At 56.4% G+C, this 23,330-nt stretch overlaps 1 protein-coding gene across 1 annotated transcript in view; it reads left to right on the top strand.

Annotated features, from left to right (window-relative positions):
* COL5A1 (collagen type V alpha 1 chain) overlaps positions 1–23,330 on the top strand; it is a 201,242-nt gene that overhangs the window by 130,889 nt on the left and 47,023 nt on the right. The window contains 10 exon segments of the mRNA XM_031654694.1: positions 2,230–2,274; positions 4,745–4,798; positions 7,063–7,170; positions 8,071–8,124; positions 11,184–11,237; positions 18,657–18,701; positions 18,837–18,890; positions 20,121–20,165; positions 20,595–20,648; positions 22,102–22,155. Coding sequence (XP_031510554.1) covers positions 2,230–2,274; positions 4,745–4,798; positions 7,063–7,170; positions 8,071–8,124; positions 11,184–11,237; positions 18,657–18,701; positions 18,837–18,890; positions 20,121–20,165; positions 20,595–20,648; positions 22,102–22,155 — 567 coding nt within the window.

Here is a 23,330-nt window from a genome sequence, read left to right as displayed (position 1 = left end):
CTGGACATCACCTTGCATTTAGGATCAGACACTGCTGAGCAGGCTCAACCCTGAGTGTATTCTCAACCACACCTGAGATTTTCCTGTGTGCTTCAGAGGAAATAAGCAGAATCTCAAGTTGCTATTCTATTTTGCAAGTATGGTGAGAACTCAAAATTGCCCTAAGAAAAGAAAGTAGCTCATCTCCAGAAAGCCCTTCTCTGTGGCGTTCTGGGGCTATTGTGTCTGAGGCGATGCCGCACCGTGGTGAGACGGCAGGTGGTTTTCCAGGGTCCCCAGCTCTGTGTCAGCCCTCGTGGGCCTACCTGTTCTCTTTTCCTCTGGGGGCTTCCAGCCAGGATTGCTTCGGAAGAAGGCGTCTGTAGGAAAAAACCACCACCAAGTGCTTAGAAACCACTCGCCTCTCAGCAGTTGGCCCAGCTGAGTCACTTCTCACCTTCCTGGGCTGCCCGGGCCCACAGGTGCTGCCAAGTGCACGCTGTGCTCAGCGGGGGCAGTGGCCTGCAGCAGGCTGTTCTGAACGTCCTCGCGGCTTGGCTGGCCGTTCCCACTCGGCCCTGGAATATGCATGCTGTGTTTGCCCGGTGCTTCCTCTCCATCGTGAGGTCCACGTCCCATCTCAGGCTCCGGCAGAGATTAGCGTGGGAGAGGTTTGTTTGGAGTCGGCCTCCCTGCCTGGGCCAGTGCTGTTTCTGAGCTGTGCCCTGTCCCCCCAAGGCACTCCATACTGGCCCGCATTAGTGTGCTAAGTGCCAGGCCAGGTGAACTAGAGCTGCTTCGAGCCCACCTTGCCCTCCCGGCTGCCTCCACCCTGTGCTGGGTGTCCCAGGCCTCTCTGCTAGTGGTGGCGGCCAGGTGTGGAGCAGACATGACTTCGGCAATGGTGCGTGCAGGCATAGTGGCAGAGCTCTTGCTTGTCCCCCTGTGCTCCAAATCCTCCAGTGATTATGGTTCAGGGCAACCACGCCACTGCTCTGTCTGCGTGGCTGGAAGTGCCTTGCAGCTGGCACTGGAGTGGAAGGTGCTTCTGCAGTTACATCCGCAGCTCCTTGGGAGGGCCAGGGCACGCAGCCCAAGCCCAGCCACCTCTGCAGAAAGGAGCACCTCTGTGTCTCCATCCCTTCCCAGAGCCCCTCCCTCTCCAGGACCTGGGGAAAGGCCAGAACTGCCAAGTATGTGGGAAGTTCTGACCACCAGAGGGCAGCCGGCAGCCCCTGCGTCCTCCAGTGCTCTGTGGCCCTGGCTTCAGCCTCAGCCTGGAATCCCGGTACGGGGGGCAGTGTGGCTTCTCTCTCTCTCACATCCCATGGGCAGGTGGCCTGAGGTAGCCCGAGGTAGTCTCTCTAGCTAAAAGTCACCCTGCTGGGAGAGCTGAAGTCAAAGACATTAACGGCAAGGGTGCGGCTGCATAATTCTACCCACAGATTTACCTCCACTGCCCCAGGCGCTTGGCACAGTGAGAGCGTCAGAGAAATAGTCCTGGCCCCCGTCCCAGAAACTCCTGTTCAGCAAGGAGGTGGGATGGTGTGTCCTGAACTCATGACAACTGCAATGAATGTTATCGTCATTACTTAGTAATATCACAGTATCATCTATTCATGATAACAGAGAATTGAAATACTTCGATGGCACTGGGCTTTTGCTTATTGAAACCTACTGTGTGCAGGGTGCTAGGTGCTGTCCTGAGGGCTTAGCAGGCATTTCCCTCCCAACAATGGTAACGAGTTGAGGGTTGTCGTCCTCTCCACTTCCCAAATGAGGAAACTGAGTCTCGGGCATTGTCAGAGGCTGTGGAGGGGGAGCTGGGACCTAATCAAATCTACCTGACTCAGACTTCACTTCCTGCTTCCTCCCAAACCTCTGAAAGGTGGGGGTGTTTCTAGAAGATGATGCTGTAACGGGAAGCAGGAGGGGTGTGTGGGCTGTGGGGTGTGGGCCCTTGGAAGGGCAGACCCAGAGCTTGGGCTGGAAGGCCAGGGATGGGCTTGGGTCTTTGCATAAATAGGAGTCAGTGGAGTCAGCCCAGGAATCGTGGACACGCTGGGCCTCCCGAGGCCACAGGGGGACATGTGGGAAGAAGTGTGTTGAGGGCAGGGCGCTGGCCTCATCTGTCAGCTTCGGAGAGCTCAGCCTGTCTTGACACTTGGGACTTGGACCTGCGCCTGCGACAGCTCTAGGGAGGCTGAGATTTGTAACCAGTCACTCCTTTTTCTTTTCCCACCCGCACAGGGGGCCGATGGCATCCGTGGTCTGAAGGGCACGAAGGGTGAGAAAGTAAGTCTGTCCTTGCAGCCGTGGAGCCCTCTGCTTAGTCCAGAGCCCAATTCCAGCCGGCGGGCCCCTCCCGCAATGCTGCTTCCATGAAACCAGCTGAGGTGGACGTCGCCTCTGAGTATTGAGGGGAACTGATGCCACTCTGTGGAAAGCATCTGTTTGCAGACGGAAGAACAATGAGTTGAGGAGGATGGGCCCTCGGGTACCCTGGAGCACATCTCCTAGCAGAGCTGAGTGGGTCCAGGGTTTGTGCCTCTGCACAAGGCGGCCTTGGCCCCAGAGAAAACACACAGGCACCCACGTGCCTGCGGGGGCCAGTGGACACCTGTCACCCTCCCCACCCCCAGGTGGGCCGCCCTGCATGGCCGCTGGCATGAGGGTCCATTTAGTTGTTACACGTTCTTCCCTGGGCAGCCCAAGCAGCAGAAACTCACCATGCACCAGAGCCAGGCAGGGAGGGAGAGAGGCTGCGCCATCGGCCATGGTCCGTGGGTGCAAGTCAGGCCTAGCAGATCACTGTGGTGAAAACAAAGCTAACAACACCTCCATGCATGCCTGCCAGAGTCAGAAGGTTGGGTACAGCCTGCAGCGGTGACAGCCTGAGCCACATGGAGCTGCGTGGCCGGCCACCTTTCTCTTCTCACTCTGGTGGAACGAAGCTCACAGCCAAATCCAAGGCCCAGTTATGACACAGATTTAGGCCTCAGGGCGGCCTTACCGTGCCACCCTCCCCACCGTGGCCTAACTGTGCGGGTTCACCCTGCCGTGCCGTGTAGCCACGCAGTACTTGCTTTCCATAAAGCACATTGGGCCCCTTCGCTGGGCAGACCCTGGGCTCTCCCCTGGCCACGGTGGCCTGTGGGGCTGGAGTGCGGGTGCTGGCGTCTGCTGCTGGGATGGTCCACGTGCCGAGACTCCTTATTTGCCACCTGTCGAAGATGTCGCTTGGATCCTTTCTTGTGAAATCTGCCAGCCTTAAAGCCATTCCCGAGGGGACACATCGAGTGGCCACAGCTGAATCAGAAACGACGCGGCAGCAGGAATGCCCTTGTTCCATGGCGTTTGCTGAGAGTGCTTGTCCCTGGTTTCTGTTCTTAGTGGCTGCCCTTGTGGGAGGACCAGCCAAGAGGCCTGAGCCTGTGCCATCTCGGTTCCTTCCTGAGGGTACCCGCACAGCGGAACCCTAAGTCTGCATCCAAGCAAGCTGAGCCGTTTGGCCTCTCCAAGAGCACTGCTTTCTACACGGAACCCGTCAGGGCTTCGGAACATGAGGCCCTGACGACACAGGGTCTCCATCCCGTTGCTCCCCAGGGAGGCTCCCTCACCTGAGGACCTTTCATCCTTTCCAAGGTGGCTTCAGAGAGTCCAGCTTTGCCACTTGATCTTGTCACATTTGTCCCTAGCCAGAGACAGGGCTACTTGAGATGATATTGATGAGGCTGTGCAGAGGACGCCTTCTTGCCAGGACAGCTACCGCACTGTTCCCGAGGGCCACGCGGGCAGCCCGAGATGGTCTGGGGAAGGAGGGGAGCAGTGTCAAGGGGCCGTCTTTGTGGACTTCTGCATTATTTGTGGCCGCTGCTAAGCTTCCAGCACTGTGTGAACAGTGCGAACAGGGGCCTTGAGGTCCTGGGGGCCCTGGGAGCTGGCGCTGGCTGGAGAGGGCTAGATTCTCACTGCACAGAAGGCTGCCTCCCTTGCGTGTGCTCCCAGCCAGGCTTTGAATGTTTACGACCTGGCTGAATCCCCAGATCCTGTCCTTTCACTCTTTTTGGATCAAGATGTGATCCCTGAATAATGAGAGGAAAAGCCCAGCCAAGGGCCTTCTCTAGGAGCCACCCGTGCCCTCTGTGGAAGGATCTGAGGGCTTTTGCCCTGTGGTTTCCTGGACGGGGAAAGTCTAGACCAGGGACTCGAATGGACAGCAGGGCAGCCTCACTTGTGTCCCAGATTCACCAGTAGCCCTGGGGTGTGTGGGCCGCCGACTTCCCCTGCCACCCTCAGGAACAACCGCCACCCTTCAGAAAGCACTGCCTCTTACTGCAGGCCTTAGGGATTCTTTGTGGGGGCATTTTCATCCAGCTCCCCGTCTTCAACTGTCACCCCCTTTACCCGTCGCTTCAGTGCTGATGGGATGCCACAAAGTGCACTGAGAAACGATGCCGGGAGCTCGGGGGCCTGGGCTTGCTGAGGCCTCACCATGCAGAACTTTCAGATTCAAACTGGGCCTGCCTGAGAAGCAGGGACGCAGCTCTCTCCAGCTTCAGAATGTTACAGCTGGGAATGCAGACCTCACGGGAATGCCATTCTCGAGGGACGGGCCCCAAGCGCACCCTCGAGTCCGGGGTGTGTGCTGCCCCTCAAGGGTGGGGGACCTGGTGCTGAGCGTGGTCGTTTGGAGCGGGGAAGGGACCGCCAGGGAGGCGGGTCCTCTTGCCTGGACTAAGGCACTCTCTTGTCCCGTATTCAGGGTGAAGACGGCTTTCCTGGGTTTAAAGGAGACATGGGCATCAAGGGTGATCGGGTGAGCATCTCGGGTTTGGGATCTGGGCTGGGGAAAGGCCAGGTGGGCTTGGCCATGTGGGAGGGGGTGGGGATGTTTACTGGTACAGGGCAGCTTCTCAGAAAGGAGGTAAATTCTCGGTAGAGACTCCTGGTGGGAAGGGGACAGTGGCCTGGAGCCCAGGGCCCGACTCTCTCCAGCTCCTCTTCACCTCCTCCTCCTCAGCTTGCCCCTTGGGGACTGGGAATAACCTGTGGTCGCCAGCTGCTCCGCCCAGCGTCCCACACAAGGGGTCAGTGGGGCTGGGTTCACTTCTGGCTGCTCCCGTGGATTGCAGAGTTATTCACCTGATCGAGCGATAAGCCATGCCTGGGAAGAGGAAGGACAGCAGCTCTGGAAATGACCCAGCTTACCCAAGCAGCATAGCTGCTCCCCAGGCCACAGGGCCGGCGCCCACAGGGCAGCACGCGACATGGGTCTAGGATCCCTGTGAGCCTGGGGAGCATCCTGGTCCCCAAACCGTTCTTCAGGGGCCCTGGGACTCCCACACAGTCCTGTGGTCTGTGATATTGGCTCAGGAGAAGCCACAGCAACCTGGCTTGTTTTTAAATGAATGATTTAGCTCGGCTCCAGAGAAAGCCGGTGGATGCTGGGAGGGACTGGGGCTTGCCGGCAACCACAGAAAGCCACAGGCTGCACATTCCTATAATTAAAGAGAAGGCGACACCAAGGGCATGAAGGAAGGGTAGGGAGCTCTTTGAGCAGCCAGGGCGGCCAAAAATCTCTTGGAGGTTTCCCCAGTAACCTCTCAGTGAGCAGGAGCCCGGCAGAAGGAGCCGAGATACCTCGGCCTCCGGTGGGCACAGCCGTGGTGGCAGCTGTGCACGCACCGGGACGGACATCTGTCGGCGGTAGCATGGCTGTCACCCAGCTGCCGCAATCGTCCCCCTGCAGCGCCGGCTCGCAGGTGGCTTTCCAAAACAGGAAAGCCCCACACACTTGGCACTTCGTCCCAACCTGGCAGGCAAAAGGCAGAGGCAATCTGCACCTCTGTGGGAAGGAAGGGGGAGGGAGGAGGGGATCTGTTTCGCAACGCTGTCCCAGTTAAGTGGCTGCTAGAGGCACCCATTCTAGAACTCCTTTCGTGGTGGAAGGTTCCTGAATCCCCACATCTCAGCGGCCTTTCAGTTTGATGGTGAAAGTCCTTTTCTTCTCCTTCCTGATGGCTCTGTTCACACATGTGGCGTCCACATGATGAGGCTGCAGCTTCAGAAGAGATGACACACATTCCTGTGCCAGGGCTCCGAGAGTGGAGCACTTGTTGCCATGGGACAAGGGTGGGATGCAGAGGTGGGACCCGTCCTGAGCCCAGGGAACAGGACCCCACACCCAGACCTCTTCAGAGAGCACAGCCTGGGGCTTTGCACCTTCTCGGTGCTCTGTAAATGTGTGCAGGATTATTTTGTTGAACGAGGGACAGAGAGGTCCTGACCCAATGACAGGTTAGAGCTTCAGAATGAGGAAGTTATTAATTTTTGTCTATCTGAGCAATACACATTTTTGTTGTGGACTTGAACCGCTGCTTTACAGCTGCTCTTGGAGACAGATGATCAGAGGAGGATTCGTCCATTGCTGGACAAAGGGTGCCCGGAAGGGCATTTGGAGACTCTGCCGTGGCGCTACCATTGCCTGGGCAGGCTCCAGAGCCCTCTGCCCTGTCTGAGCACTGAGCTCCCAATCTGTAACTTGGGGAAGTTGGACGAGGTGGAATTTAAGCCCGTCTGTTCCTGGGACGCCTCCTGTGGCTCTCCCGTGTGCTGGTTATGCCCAGGTAACCGCCCGATCGGGGCTGGGGCCCACTTCTATACCTCCTGGGGCTTCAGAAGCAGCAGCAGCTCCCAGTCACTCTGCTCTATTTGGAGAAATAGCAATTCAGAGCTACTATTGTTAACCAAAGTTATTTCAGCCAAGAGACACTCAATTTAGAGAAGGTAATTGGGAAGTAGGAGCAGGCAGCCTTGAGAAAATAAATAGCAGGCAACCTCAGTGCAGCTTCCACAGAGCCCGGAATTCGCGGCACAATGTGCTCGTTTGGTCAGTGGCTCCAGGAGCAGGGAGCAGCTCAGCGGCCTGAGTGAGGCGGAGCTGAGCTAGTGGAGCTGAGCTGGTGGAGCAGCTCAGACCACAGGGTCCCTGTAAGCCGTCCCCTTGCTCTCACAACAGTGGTGGAGAATAGTGTGTGTGTGTAGGGGGGGTCCTCTTACCTCCTCTTTTCTGGCTTGCAGGGGGAGATCGGCCCGCCCGGTCCCAGGGGAGAAGATGGCCCTGAAGGCCCGAAGGGTCGCGGAGGTCCCAATGGTGATCCCGGTCCTCTGGGTCCCCCTGGGGAGAAGGTTTGTGATGTGGGACTTTCAGCCACTTTCTTGGGAGGGATCTGACAGGCCCTTCCCCATGGCCTCGGGCTCCCGTTGGCTGTGGCTGCCCTAGGCATGGGGTGGGGGTGATTCCTGAGCGGGCTCCTGTCTCCACCCTGGGCTCTTGTTGCTGCTCCTGTGAAGCTGTTTGTTGAATGACGACCCTTACCTTGTCCCGGGTTCAGCCCTTCCCAGCCCTCCACCATTGCCTTGGAGGGCTCCTTCCTCCCAGTGGCTACAAAGCCTGCGTTCTGAGCCCCAACATTCCAGGACCCCGTCCTTGTCACATTCCCGCCACCACACCTGGGTAATAACGGTGTCCCCACCATGGCCTGAAGGTGTGGCAGCCTGGCAGGAAGGAAGGCCGGAGTCCACGGAGCAGGCTCTGGGGCACGCAGCCATCCATAGGCCTGCAGTTTCCAGCTGCAGGAGGCTCCTGGGCCAGCCACACACCCTGCTCCACCCTGTTTCCACCCTGGGCTCTGGCAGGAATAGTGCATGCAGTGGCCCAGACTTGTCGTCCCATCCTGCTGGTGGACCCATACAGAAGGGCTCAGAGGTGCCCCGAGATGAAGAACACTCTGAGCTGGGGCACTTGCCTCTAATTGGTTTGCTCCACAGTGGCACGATCTCTCCTCCAGGGGCCTTCGCTTCTCCCTCGGTGCAGGGACCATCGGGTACCCGCTGGACTTCATGGGTGCTGGCAGTCACCCCCACCCAGGGCAGGCAGGGGTTCTGCATGACGACGTGTGCCCCGGCCTCTGGAAACCACACCCTCCTCCTCCAGGCCCCTGCCAGAACGCACGTCTCCATTCTGCTCCGAGGAAACGGATGGAGCAATACCGTGCTGGCCATTAATGCAACTCTTTCTTCCCCCAGGGAAAACTCGGAGTCCCAGGGTTACCAGGGTACCCAGGAAGACAAGGACCAAAGGTAACTTCCGGCCGTGTTAGGTGTCCCGGGACAGGTGGACGGATGTTCCGCCAGGTCTCCCCACCCTGCATCCGGCCACGTTAGGTGTCCTGGGACAGGCAGAGGAATGTTCCGCCGGTAACTTCCGGCCACGTTAGGTGTCCTGGGACAGGCAGAGGGATGTTCCGCCGGTAACTTCCGGCTGTTTTAGGTGCCCCGGTGCAGGCAGAGGGATGTTCAGACGGTAACTTCTGGCCGTGTTAGGTGCCCCGGCGCAGGCAGAGGGATGTTCCAACGGTAACTTCCGGCCACGTTAGGTGCCCCGGTGCAGGCAGAGGGGTGTTCCGACGGTGACTTCCGACTGTGTTAGGTATCCCAGCGCAGGCGGAGGGTTGTACCGTCAGGCCTCCTCACGTCGCATCCGGCCGTGTTAGGTGTCCCGACAGGTGGAGGGATGGCTCCAGTGCCGGTCTCCCACCCTGCACAGGTTCATCTGCTCCCCATCCTTGGGGGCGTGTGTGACACTGTGGCTCTCAACCTCCACCATGTTCACTGCCTTCTGCATCAATTTGCTGAATTGAAAGGAGGCTTTTGGGTGATGAGTCTTCTGTCCCAGGCGGCACAGGCACCTGGGGTCCTTCTAGGGTTCTCCTGGAGTGTCCTGCGATCTTCTGCACCTGTTGCTTACAGGAGCCCTTGTCCCCCGGCTGTCTATACCCAGAACTCAGGACGGCTGCCTCAACTCCACCACACTGGCGATTTGAAGGCTATTTGCTCCTAATGGAGTATAAAAGAAAAAGGAAACCTTTCTTATGTGAAATCGTGTTCAGGTTTAAATGAAACAGCTCCTTGAGGCTTTGGAAATCATTGAAAACGTTATTTTTTTTTTCAAATCTCACATTTTATTATTCATGGTTCTTCCTTAAAGAATAACCAGTTGCCTGCACTGGAGACATGTACTCCACAGAGCCCAAGCTGGGTCGTCTTTCAGATTCGCTCCTCTGTCCGCAGGCACTCCTTTAGCCTCGCAATCTTTCGTCCTACTGGAGCAGTCTTGTTAATAGGAGGATGGGCGTGGTGGCCTGGGGCTTTCCTCCAGGTATTTCCATTCTCATTAAGGAAATGCTGCTATCCGTCCTTCCTGTGGAATGCGAAGGCCCCTGCCACGGGTGTGTAAAGGCACACCCCACATGCAGGAGAGCTTGCTGTGAAACAGGAATTTCATTTAGGATTTAACAGTGGCTCATTGAACGTGGGTGTGATGTAGCTGCTGACCGCAGCATCGACACCCGAATGTGGTCAAAGGGGCTGATGGGCACTTTCCTCTCTGTTAATACACATCCCTCTGGGGATGGAGAAAAGAGGAGAAGTTTGGGAGAGATGGGTGGTCTAAATCAAGTTTAGGCAACTTTTTGGAAAGGAATGGCACGTGTTTCCTGGACAGAGACTAGAAGTAGCCATCAGTACAGTGACCTGGTTTCTGAACTGAGCTCTGTGTCACCTGCACTGAAGTTTCCTGGGTCCCGCCCCCTGCCTGATTGGCAGGTGGGTGTATGAGTGGGTTGGCTGAACTCAGTCCTCTGTGAGAAATATAAGGTTTGGACATGTGTGAGCTCTTCGTGGATACAAGTGTGCATTCAGGACAGGATTTTAAGCCAGACAAATAGAGACCTGCCAAAGACAGTGGCCAGCGCCAACCCTGCGGACAGCTGAGCGGCCTCACTGCTGTGATGCTTCTTGCGTGGGTGTTTGGATATTCACCAGGTCAGAGTCCCTAAATCCATCTCTGGTCTGTATGCACCTTGAAGACTTCTAGAATTAAAGAGCTGGTAGATGCTACAGTCAGTGCATAAATTTGCATTCATTCCCAACTCTGCAAGCTGCCGTGCTTTATTTAGAGGGATTGTGGGACGCCAACATAACATGCACGAGGCACAGAAAACACAATGTCACAGTGCGATGTTCATGTCTCACCTCAGTTCAGCTCAGCAGTGTGTGTCCCTTTCTCCCAAATACCAGCCACCCTCCTATGGACACGGGCGCGTTGGGGATGGTGGCGGGGGAGGGAGCTTGATGAAAACTCCATTTGGGTTTCTAGAGCTGAAGCCTGTGAACGAGGAAAACATCACTGAGGACGGACAGAGGGACAGGCGGGCGGGCGATGGGATGGGGCGGATAGGGCAGACATAAGACGGACGAACGGGCAGGTGGCAGGCAGGCAGACGGATTGGTGACAGATGGCACAGGAAGATGGACGGAGCCGATCGGCGGGCAGGTGGCAGATTGGCAGACGGACGGACGGTGGCAGACAGGTGGACGGAACGGAGGGGTGGGTGACAGGCAAATGGATGAATGGTAGGTGGTGGAAGGAAGGTGGATGGAATGGATGGTGGATGGATGGAATGGACAGGCAGGAAAGGGCAGACTCTGGGATCGGACACAGCAACAGTGGGCAGGACAGGCGGGGTGAACGACGGGCAAGCAGGGCGGGCAGACAGGTCAGAACGAATGGGGCGGGGTGGACAGGCAGCAAGACGGATCGAACGGGCAGGCGGGCGGGCGGCAGGCAGATCATGCAGACGGACAGACAGACGGACAGACGACGGGCGGGCAGACGGTGCCCAGGCGGAACGGGTGGCGGCAGATGGCAGGACAGGTGGACGGATGGATGGTGGCAGGACGGGTGGATGGATGGGCAGGATGAGTGGAGTGGACAGACAGATGGAATGGATGTCTGGGGTGGATGGTGATGGATGGTGGAAAGGATAGATGGAATGGTGGTGGATGGATGAAGGGGCGGGGTGGGTAGACAGGCAGATGGATGAATGGGTAGGTGGGTAGACAGGCAGATGAGTGGGTGGGTGGGTAGACAGGTAGATGGATGAGTGGGGTGGGTGGGTAGACAGGTAGATGGATGAATGGGTAGGTGGGTAGACAGGCAGATGAGTGGGTAGGTGGTAGACAAGTGGATGGATGAGTGGGGTGGGGTGGTAGTAGGACAGGTGGTGGTGGTGGTGGAAGGTGGCATGGTGGCGGAGCCCTTAGGCCTGTGGTGGACTTGCAGGTGGCCCCTCTTTCAGGGCTCTATTGGATTCCCTGGATTTCCTGGCGCCAATGGAGAGAAGGGCGGCAGGGTAAGGATAGCCTGGCCCCTAGGCAGGCAGCTTGTTCGGCTGTCTCGGTGCATAGCGGGTTGGTTCTCCAGCTGATGGCCTGTTTATTTCTCACCCCTTTTGCTTCTGAAACTGCTCTCCTGAATGGCTGGCCTTAAGCTCTTGACCTTTAGCACCAAGCCCTGGTGACACTCTCCAGACATTGGGCTAGGCAGGTATGTGATAGGACGGGGCAGAGGCAGGAGGGAAGTATGTTGAGAAAATGGAGCTTTCCGATTAGCACCGCAATCCAGAAGGCTCTTTCAGGTCATTCTGAAAATCAGATTCTTCTCCTCTACCCAAGTGGACTTTTCCTCTAAGCTAATTTTAAAAGGAAGGGAAAAAGGAGATTGTTTTTCCCTTTTAAAAATGTCCTGCTACCTACCGTCATCCAAATTTAAAATCATTTAAATTAACATTAACTTGAACAGGGTTAGCAAGCTGCCATTGTCATAAACACCCACCAGGTTGCAGTGTGGTTCGAGTCTCTTTTGTTCTCACCCTCAACGAAGGAACCGAGGGCTGGGCTGAGGGAGCTGTGTTCTCCCCACACCTTCTGGAGCCCCCGCTGGCCCAGGCCTCCCTGAAGGAGCTGCCCTGGGTGCTTGTTAGTGAAATCATAGTGCCTGAGCATTGCCACTTGGGAAAACAGGAGAGAGATGGTTCTCAGACCTTGGACTCTGAGCTGGCCTTGTCCACGGGGCATATGGCGGGGACAGAGGCCAGTCTGTGGTGTACATGCAGGACAGCGTCTGCAGAGCAGGCCCGGGGGACCCGCTCCCCAAAAGATGGCAGAGCTCACACCTGCCTCGTAGCCCCAGCCGCAATCCTGCGGCCCCGCCCGGCCCATCCTCGTATGCCCCATCCTGCTCTCCCAGGGCAGACAGAGCTACAGGGTTGCAGCTCCCTCTTGGGCCCATCCCTCCTGGCCAAAACCTTGTGAGCAAACAAATGTGTTCTGTCAGATTCACAAAATAGGAAAAGGAAGACTGTTCTGAGTGTAAGTTGACAGCACAGACCCGAGGAGACTATTATTTCCATCTCCACCCTTCTCTGTCTCTGTCCTTCTACCCGTCCATCCATCCACCCATCTATCCATCCACACATCCACCCACCACCACCATCCACCCCACCCCATCCACCCACCACCATCCACCCATCCACCCACCCATCTATCCGTCCATCGATCACTGCCCTTCCATCCATCATGATTCCTTACCCACCCATCCACCCCACATCCACCCACCCATCCTATCTGTCCATCCGTTCCTTTGTCCATTCCATCCACCACCATCCATCCATCCATCCATCCATCCATCCATCCATCCATCCATCCATCCATCCATCCACCACCACCCATCTATCCGTCCATCCATCCTGTCCATCATCCATTCCACCTCCATTCCACCATCTATCCATCCATCGATCTTGTCCATCCATTCATCATCCACCCACCTACCCATCCACCCATCCACCCACCCATCTATCTGTCCATCCATCCGTCAAATCCATCCATTCCGCAGATCCGCCCACCGACCACCATCCACCCACCCATCTATCATCATCCATCCATCCATCATCCGTCCACCACTCCGCCCATCTGTCTGTCATCCGTCCATCCATTCCATCCCATCCATCGTCCACCAGATCCACCCGCCGCCGTCTATCCGTCCATCCATCCGTCCGTCCGTCCGTCCGTCCGTCCATCGTCCATCCACCGCCCCGCCGTATCCGTCCGTGTCCGTCTGTCCCGGTAAACAATCCATCCATCCATCCACCATCCGTCCATTGTCCATCCACCATCCATCCATCCACCCATCCACCCCATCCACCATCTATCTGTCCATCCATCCATCCATCCATCCATCCATCCGTCCATCATCCATCCACCACCATCTATCCATCCATCCATCCATCTGTCCATCCATCCATCCATCCACCATCCACCCATCTATCCATTCCATCCATCCATCCTTCATCCATTCTTTATCCACCCATCCATCCGTTCAGTCTGTCCATCCATCCACCATCCACCACCATCCATCCATCCATCCATCCATCCATCCATCCATCCATCCATCCATCCATCCACCACCACCCACCCCATCCACCCACCCATCCACCCACCCCGTCATCCGTCCATTCCCGTCCGTCCATCCATCCATTCCACCACCACCATCCACCACCATCCATCCATCTGTCCATCCATCCATCCATCCATCCATCCATCCATCCATCCATCCACCCACCCCATCTATCCATCCATCCATCCTGTCCATTCCATCCATCCATCCACCCATCTACCACCTTTCATCCACCACCATCTATCCGTTCGTCCACCATCCGTCCACCACCCATCCAGCCACCCATCCATCCGTCCATCCGTCCATCCATCCGTCCGTCCGTCCATCCATCCGTCGTCAGATCACCGCCCGTCTGTCTGTCCGTCCGTCATCTGTCAGCCGTCGTCCGTCCGCCGTCCTGCCCGCCGCTTGCGCGTCCACTTGCCCACGTCTGTCAGGTGCGTCGTCACCGTCCGTCCACTTGCGCCGCCCGTCTGACCGCCCGTCGTCCGTCCGTCCGTCGTCCGTCCGCCTGGTAGCATCTGCCCCGCCCCCCCCATCCACCACCATCTATCCATCTATCCATCCGTCCATCCATCCATCATCCATCCATCCACCCATCCACCCCCCCATCTATCCGTCCATCCATCCATCCATCCATCCATCCATCCATCCATCCATCCATCCACCACCACCTACCCATCTGTCCGTCCATCCATCCATCCATCCATCCATTCCATCCACCATCCACCATCTATCCATCCATCCATCCATCCATCCATCCATCCATCCATCCATCCATCCATCCATCCACCACCATCCATCCATCCCTACCCACCCATTCATCCATCCATCCATCCATCTTCTATTATCTGTCTATCTCTGTCCGTATCTATCCAACCCATCCACCTCTCCATTTGTCACTATCTAGCTGTCACTCTTTCTCTGGAAGCCTGGCTAGTGCCTTTGGGGATACACTGTCTTCTGAAATACTCTTAGGTACCACTCTGAGAAGCATGGGGAATGTGGGGTACCCCAGTACACTGCTCCTGTGCTGGGGGGCCTTTCACCCTGCACTGTAGTGAGAGTGCCTGGGGGAAGAAATGACCTTCTGCAGCTGGTCATGGGATGTGACCGCAAGCCCTTTCCGTGGAGGACCATGTGGGACCAGGGACCTCTTGGAGCACCTGGAGCCCTTGCTCACTCCCATGCTCCTGACTGGGGCTCTGCCCCTCATGCGTCTCAGCCTCCCTATCCCCGAGCCAAGGAGCTGAGATGGGTGCTCCAGATGTCCTGGGCATCAGCACTGTGGGTCACCAGACATAACACAAACCTGACTCAAGCCCAGACCTGCCACATGCCCCAGTCACACATGGGAGCCACTCACAACCTTTCTGTAGCCTCTGGGTGTCTGGCCCTGCCCAGGGACGTTTTGTTCACCACTGCATCTGGCTGATGGTACAACCCACAACACAGACCTCAGGCCAAAAGGGCGAGGCTGTTTGCTTCCCCTTGAGCCGTGGTGGTGGTGGTTCATGCGTGTGAGTTGGAGCCCTGGCCTCCTTCATCTTTGCCATCACAGCTCTTCAGAGCCTCCCGTTCAGGACGCTGAGCATAGTCTTTACCCCCGTGAGCCTTCGGTGGCATCATCACTGCAGAATGACGCCCCAGCACTGCCCGGCTTTCTGGGCAGGGTTGATGCTTTGTGCCAAGTTTGGGGAATGACGGAGAGCGTGGGTGCCCTCTGGTCTAGTAGGTTGGGCTTCCCGAACAGGAAAGCCCAACAGGAAGCTGGGGACTGGGCTGTCCTTGCAGAGGGACCCTTCCTCTTTTGTTGACTGCGGAAGCCTCACTCAGGTTACCCAGAAGCCTCTGGCTGCTGGCTTGTCTTCTGCGCCTTAGTGAACAGACGCTGCCTCCTGGGTTTCACCCTTGGCCGCCCTTCTTTTGCCTTGGGCTTTGGACTTGGTAGTCTTCGGGGCAGTCCATTCACTTAAACGGCACATGCATCGCACATGCATTCTACGTGCTGGGTGCTCTGCTAGGCTCTGAGGACTCTGGTGGTCAAACCAGACATTCCTCTGGCATCCAGAGAGGAACACCACCTAGTGAGCAGCACTCAAAAGTGGTGGCTGTGACGATGAAGGACAAGGGTGAGTCAGGGAAAGGTCATAGGCACCAGAGTCTGACCCAGAAGGTCCAGGGAGGCCTCCTGGAGCAGTGACATTTTTGCTGAGCCCTGCAGGAGGGACAGAAGTGGATAGGTGAGGTATGGAAAGCAGGCAGAGCTGTGGGGTCAAGAGGTGAGGAGGCAGGGGCTGGCACAGGGCCGAGCCCAGCAAGAGAGACGTGGGAGTGGGCTGTGGGCTGCAGAGCCTGCTGGGGCGGCCAGCTGCTTGGGGGGAAAACTCTTTATCCCAAGGCACTGGGACCTACTGAAGGTTGAAGCCACACAGTGAGAATGATATCGAAGGTTGTAGCCAGGGGGAGTGGCACCGAAAGTTGTAGCCAGGGGGAGTGGCACCGAAGGTTGTAGCCAGGGGGAGTGGCACCGAAGGTTGTAGCTAGGGGGAGTGTCACTGAAAGTTGTAGCCAGGGGGAGTGGCACTGAAGGCTGTTTGAAACAACTCTGGTCCCAGTGTGGGGCAGGAATGGGAAGGGGACCATTCCAAGGATGTGAAGGGAAAGCCAGTGGGATGTCTGTGCTCATCCAGAGAGGTCTTTTGTTTATTTATTTTATTTTTTTGAGACGGAGTCTCGCTCTTGTCACCCAGGCTAGAGTGCAATGGTGCGATCTCGGCTCACTGCAACCTCCACCTCCCAGGGTCAAGCGATTCTCCTGCCTCAGCCTCCTAAATAGCTGAGATTACAGGTGTGCGCCACCATACCTGGCTAATTTTTATATTTGCAGTAGAGACAAGGTTTTGCCATGTTGACCGGGCCAGTTTCAAACTCCTGACCTCAAGTAATCCGCCTGCCTCAGCCTCCCGAAGTGCTGGGATTACAGGCGTGAGTCACCGTGCGCGGCCCAGAGAGGTCTTTTAAAAGATCTTGGATATTCTGGCCAGACGGATGCTTCTAGGTGCTAGGATGCCAGGCCTGAGTGTCTGCGTGCGTGCATGCATGTGTGTGTATGTGCATATGTGTGCGCGCATGTGCCTGTGTGTGCGTGCATGTGTGTGCATGCATGTGTGTTCATGCAAGTGTATGTGTGTGTGTGTGTATGTCTGCCTTCCATATGAGGGCTGCCTGCCCTCTGTCTGCCTGGTCCTACCTTCTGCAGAGCTAGTGTTGGTCTGTGGCCTTTGACACCTTGACTGTGGGCCAGACATGGAAATGGCAGGAACATAAGCTGCTATGTCAAGCCAGCTGAAGCCAAAGGAAGAGGAGGAGTGGGTGTGAGCAAAGTGCTGCTTTGCCCCTTGGTCCTCGGGCCAAGGAGGGATCCCAGGATCCCCTTCCCGGGAAGGGGGAAGACCCACTCTTCAGATGCACCTGCCCACCAGTGGAAGGCCTCTCCTAGCTGTGTTTGGCTTCTCCAGTGGAAGGTCCCCTCTCAAACTGTGCTTGGCTTCCCCGCACGGCCATTAGTGGGACTGTCCTCTCCTTCCTCAGGGCAAGAAGACAGGTGCCCACAAGCAATTTGCCAGGGAGAAGGAAGGTTAAAGGGACGAGGGGGGACATTCTGTTCCACAGCTCCAGTCACAGGGACTCGAAATTCTTTGGCTTGAATTAGTTTATAAAGAAAACAGATGAGCAAGATGCCTGCTGGGAGCCCCAGATGGTGCTTTGGCCGAGCCGGTATTGTGCTCCCTGCCAGGGCCCTCGCGCCTGTGCCTTGGGTTGCAGTCATCTGTGTTGCAGGATGAAACCTGTGGTCCAGGTCATCGTGGGACTGTTTTAGGGTAGAGGGTTTTCATTCTGGGGGAGGATGGGAATGTGTAAACCTGGCAACCGGAGCTCATTCACACCTAAATGCTGGGAGTAACCAGGTTGGCCGTGGGCGTCCTTGCCTGTAGAATGCCTGTCACTGGAAGAGAGCAGATGTTTCGTTAATTTTCATATGCAAATATTTATTTGAAGCCAAAGGATATCACCATAGTAATTGAAGAACTGGAAAGGGAGCGCATTGTTAAAAAGCTACATAATTAACTCATCATCATAAATGGTTTTATTAAATGCATTTCAAAATGGGAGACTCTAAGAAGCAGTTTTGACTCTGGCAGCAAATGAATGAAAGATGATGAGAGGAAACTTCTCAGGTGGTCTCCAGCCATACAGAGCCACCTTGGGCGGAGCATCAGAAACCAGTCAAGATCAGCCGGGCGCGGTGGCTCACACCTGTAATCCCAGCACTTTGGGAGGCTGAGGCGGTTGAATCACGAGGTGAAGAGATCGAGACCATCCTGGCCAACATGGTGAAACCCCGTCTCTACTAAAATTAGCCAGGCATGGTGGCGTGTGCCTGTAGTCTTGGCTACTTGGGAGGCTGAGGCAGGAGAAGCGCTTGAACCTGGGAGGCAGAGGTTGCAGTCAGCCAAGATGACGCCACTGCATTCATTACAGCCTGGTGGCAGGGTGAGACTCTGTCTCCAAAAAAAAAAGAAACCAGTCAAGTTCAGGAAGCTGAACTGGGACCCGGTGGGGATGTAGGGGCCGGTGCGCGTTCAGCCCCTGGCTTCCGTTCACTGTAGATTATCTGCATCTTCCAGCTCTGATATCTTTGCACTACATTTGTTTTCTGTGGTTTGGAAAATGCAAAACAGCAACAGAAAAAAGAGTATAAATTCTATTAGAGGAGAAGCCGATGACTCTTGGATATATGATTTATATATTAAATTGCAAGTTTGCACGTCTGCAGAGCCTGTTGAAAATTTAATGGCTAATATTCTTAACTGTAGCAAAAGTAAATTATGTATGAAAGGGGTTGACTTTCTTCTCTTTTCTTGCAATAATGATTTCCCTCCCTGCTGAGGACAGAGAGAGAGAGAGAGACATGAGGAGGAGGGGAAGGAGGGAGGAAGGAGGAGGAAGGATGTGGCGGTGCTCTGAGGAGAGAAACCAGATAATAGTATAAACATCCATCAGACTGCAGGAGGAAAATTGGATTTCAGCAGGACTTGTGCAGAAGAGCAAAGCTCTGTGTGTCGGGTGTGCGGTGAGCTTCTCGCCCTGATAAATCTCCTATTAAAACACGGAAAAGGTGGGTGGCAGGGAGGCCCGCGTTCCTCCTAGCCTGCTCTGAATTCAGAGTCTCTGAATAACCCAGGAGAGAGCTGCCACCTAAGCAGGGCCGGGCATTTAGAGAATGACTGACCAGCCCCTTCTCTGATTCTAGGGGACCCCTGGAAAGCCGGGACCGCGGGGGCAGCGAGGCCCAACGGTAACCGCCCTTTCAGCTTGTGGGCATGTCTGGGACACGGGAGTATGGTTTAGGGAGCACGTGCTGGCGGCTGGGGGAAGGCGGTGTCTGTGAGTCGGAACTTGAGCTGACTTTCCTTCTCTCCCATCTGTCCAGGGTCCAAGGGGTGAAAGAGGCCCCCGGGGCATCACTGGGAAACCTGGCCCCAAGGTACGTGTTTGGCCTCCTGGCTGGTGGGTGGCATGAACCCAAGTTGCAAAGCTACAGGGATACGGAGCATCTGAGGGTGTCTGTGACCATTTTTATTGAGAGAAAAAAAAAAAACAAACCAGGACCTTTTCTTAGGTGTATTTAAGAAGCAGCTTGTCCCCTCCAGCAGCCTCTGGATGCCTTAGATGAGATTTAATTAAGTAATTGAGAACGATGGTCATGAGATGTGGCCCCAGCAGAGCAGGGGCAGGGCCTCGCCCCAACACCTGGGACCCCAGAGACAGCAGCAGGGGTCAGGTCCACCACAGACTCACCTGCCCTGGTCAGGAGGCCCTCTTTCCTCTCTTGAAAGGGGTTTGAGAGCTGCAGAGGCCTCTACCAGAACTTTCTGGCAGGGGAAGGCCCAGGCCAGCCTCGTGCACATTCTTCCCACTGAGGGACATTGAAGCCACTCCTTGGGTGGAGAATCTGGACACAGACCCAACAGGCGGGCTGCTCCTACCGGTCCAGGATGCCACTCCAGAGCGGGTTCCTGCTGGGATAAGTCTTCCAGTGGCTGAGGGGCCGACCTGGCCTGTCCCTCAGCTGACCGGAATGTACCCACAGGCTACCCTGAACTCCTCTGGGTCAAGCTCTGGGGCACTTCTCATGCCCGGTGAGCTGACATGAGGCTCACGTATGAGAACTCAGAGCAGCAGCTGCTTCAGTGTGTGGGTGGCCTCCTGAACGGGTCCTCATGCTCTGCCTCTTGCTGGACTTTTTCAGGCCGAGGCTGGGCCACAACCTTTGTCCCACTCAGGAGAGTACTCTGGAAATGTCCAGCCCTGTAGACACTGGGCTGCCTAGCTGCGGCAGAGGCGGGGACAGGCCACGGTCAGCTGCATGCAGAGGCGGGGACAGGCTGGGTGGGTCACGCGCGGCAGAGGTGGGGACAGGCTGGGCGGTCAGCTGCGTGCAGAGGCGGGGGACAGGCTGGGCGGTCAGCTGCGTGCAGAGGCGGCGGACAGGCTGGGCGGTCAGCTGCGTGCAGAGGCAGGGGGACAGGCAGGCTTTAGTAGCCACAGATCAGCGCCAATGCTGTCTGCCCCTTACTGAGGGTCAGGGCCACCTTGAGGGGTGCACGCAGGTGCAATATTTGACTCAGACGTTTTGGTGACGTTATGGGCCAGAGTCTTTTCATCTAAATAATAACAATCATAATCTTTTCCCCCTCTCTCCTTCCTTTTCAAGGGCAACTCCGGAGGTGACGGCCCAGCTGGCCCTCCTGGTGAACGGGTAAGCAGCTGGAGCCTTCGGGGGTGTCTCCGAGGGCAGAGCCTGCCTCGAATGCCCCCTGCACTTTGTCCTGGGGTGGGCTGGGGCCAGGGAAGGACACCTCAGACCCTGCTGAAGGGTAGGGTTTTCCTAAGATCCCAAGGGTAGGTCACGCCCAGGGAGTGAACTCTTCCATACGTCAGGCACCTCGACCCCAGCCCTGGTCTTGGGGTTTGGGAATGGCGGAGATGACAGGAAATGGGTCCCAGGCTCCATCCTGCCCCCAAGGGTGGGGCAGGGTGAGGGAGAGGCTGGAATAATGGAGGAAAGGTCATGGGGGTGGCAAGAAATGACACCTGCATTCCGAGAGCCACCGGCACAGACACGTCAGCCACGGGAGCTGCTCGGAAGAGACCTCTTATCCTCAAACTGGCCTTTCTCTGTTCCCAGGGACCCAACGGACCCCAAGGACCCACGGGATTTCCTGGACCAAAGGGCCCCCCTGTAAGTAATGGCTTCCTTACTGGGCCAGCATTGCCTGTCCCTTCCGACACCGCCTGCTTGTCTCCGAGGTCTGCTCAGAGCTCCTCACAGTGGCCAGTGGGTGGAGGGAGGCCCGAGGTGAAATTCTGGCTGCTCAGATGATGGGGAGACCCCCGCCCAAGGCTACTGCAGGGCAGTCCGTGACTGTGTCCCATTGCCGGGCCACCGGCGCTGGAGAGAGCTGCGCGCTGGGGTCCTCTCTCCTTTAGACTGAAGTGATTTTCTCACCCAATTCTGTGTTAGTGCCTTGGGGCCGCCATCACGAATGACCAGGAACTGAGTGTGGCTTAGAACTGGGTGTGGCTCTTCTCTCACAGCCCTGGAGGCCAGAAGTTAGAGAACTAAGTGTGGTCAGTCGGAGCGGGCACCTTCTGGAAGCTTCTCCCGGGGCGCTGGTAGCTGCTGCCAGTCCTTGGCACCCAGTGGCCTGTGCACGCTCACCCTGGCCGCTGCCTCCATCTTCACGTGGACTTCCTTCTGTGTCTTTCTGTCTTCTAATCTCTTTATTTTTTTTTTTGTTTTTTGAGACAGAGTCTCGCTCTGTTGCCCAGGCTGGAGTGCAGTGGCACGATCTTGGCCCACTGCAACCTCCGCCTCCTGGGATCAAGCCATTCTCCTGCCTCAGCCTCCAGAGTAGCTGGGATTACAGGTGTGCGCTGCCACACCCAGCTAATTGTTGTATTTTTAGTAGAGACGGGGTTTCACCGTGTTGGCCAGGATGGTCTCGAACTCCTGACCTCAGGTGATCCACCCGCCTCGGCCTCCCAGATTGCTGGGGTTACAGGCGTGAGCCACCACGCCCGGACTTCTCTTTTGTTTTATAAGGATACCAGTCACTGGGCTGGGCCCACACCCATCTTGGTTGGCTTCATCCTAATTCAGTTACACTGGCAAAGACCCCATTTCCAAGTGAGGTCACAGGCACAGGTTCTGGGAGGGACATGTCCTTTTGGGGGACACACTTCGCCTTACGACAGGTGGGATGTATCTCCTCCAGTATCAACAGCCATCTAGCAGTGGGATTATGATCCAGCAGGCCTGGCGGGGCTGGTGGGGAGGGGGTTGGACTTTGCAACCGACAGACTCAGGTCCTGGCGCCGCCTGTGCCACCTGCTGCTGGACCTCGGGATGCCAAGTGGCCTCTTCTGCCTCGGTTTCTCCCTTGGGAGATGAGGGCGACAACAGCACGTCCCTTGGGGCAGTTGTGAGGATTTTGTAGGATGACGGGCAGGCACCAAGGGCAGCCTTAGATTTGTTGTCACTGTCCCCCTGCCTGCTGGATGATTGTCCTTCTCAGAGGATGTGCAGGGACAGGAGCCATGGAAATAACGGTCACTCCACGTGGCATTAAGTCTCAAAGGTGGGTGCTTCTCAGACACGAATGAACCTCCTTTCCTTTGGTTTTTTTCTTCAGGGCCCTCCAGGCAAGGATGGACTCCCGGGGCACCCTGGACAGAGAGGCGAGACTGTGAGTATCCTGGGTGCTGGGGGACGTAGCTGGCTGGCTCTCTGAACACCCTGCATGTGGGCACAGCCCTCGCTGCCCAGTGCCATCTAGGACCCTCCTGGCCTGAGAGAGACAGGTTGGCCCCAGAAAGGCTCCCAAGGGCCGGGCCAGCTTCCATTGACTCAGAGCCGGGCTGTGAGGCAGGGCCGGGGCAGAGCAGTCCTGCTGGCTGGCAGCGCCTTGTGGCATCTGTGGGCGGAAGGCAGGTGCTGGCTGTGGGCTGGTTTTGGAAACTGGTAAGAGTTCACATTTAAAGATATACACAGATTATCCTGGGCAGACTGAAGCCTCGTGCATCCAGCCTTATTTTCCCTTTGGAATAATGCTGAGTGCCACCCAGCTTGAGGGATACGTCTTTTAATTGGGAAAGTGCTGGGAAAGGGTCTACATGTTACTCAGTGTCATTCAGTCATTCGATGCTGCAGCACTTCAAGAGGGCGGCTGCGGGCCACGTACCATCCCCACCCACGTTTACCCAGTCCCTTTCAGCTCCAATCCAGGGGGTCTGCAGGATGCCTGCGATGTCCCCTTTACAGTAAAGAAGACACGCGCCAGTCAGGTGGAAGTGGCCTCTAACTGGTCATGCCTCTGGGCACATGGTCTTTGCAGCCAAAGACTCCACGTTGACCTTGCCCTTCACTTTAGAAATGCATATCATGGGCCGGGCGCGGTGGCTCAAGGCTGTAATCCCAGCACTTTGGGAGGCCGAGACGGGCGGATCACGAGGTCAGGAGATCGAGACCATCCTGGCTGACACGGTGAAACCCCGTCTCTACTAAAAAAAATACAAAAAACTAGCCGGGCAAGGTGACAGGCGCCTGTAGTCCCAGCTACTCGGGAGGCTGAGGCAGGAGAATGGCGTGAACCCGGGAGGCGGAGCTTGCAGTGAGCTGAGATCCGGCCACTGCACTGCAGCCTGGGCGGCAGAGTGAGACTCCGTCTTAAAAAAAAAAAAAAAAAAAAAAAGAAATACATATCACAGGCTACTTCATCTAGACCAGAAAGGACTCCAACGTTTTCAGTTGGGAGAAAAAGCCCTCATCAGAAACGGGATCATTTTCCTGGCCCCATCAGCCCTTTGGAATTTGACCCAGCTCCCTAAAGGTGTGTTTGAGGAAAGGGGGCGGGCACGCCGG

The sequence above is a fragment of the Papio anubis genome, chromosome 13 (assembly GCF_008728515.1).
Source record: "Papio anubis isolate 15944 chromosome 13, Panubis1.0, whole genome shotgun sequence".
NCBI classification, from domain to species: domain Eukaryota; kingdom Metazoa; phylum Chordata; class Mammalia; order Primates; family Cercopithecidae; genus Papio; species Papio anubis.
This window is presented reverse-complemented; position numbering and strand designations above follow the sequence as displayed.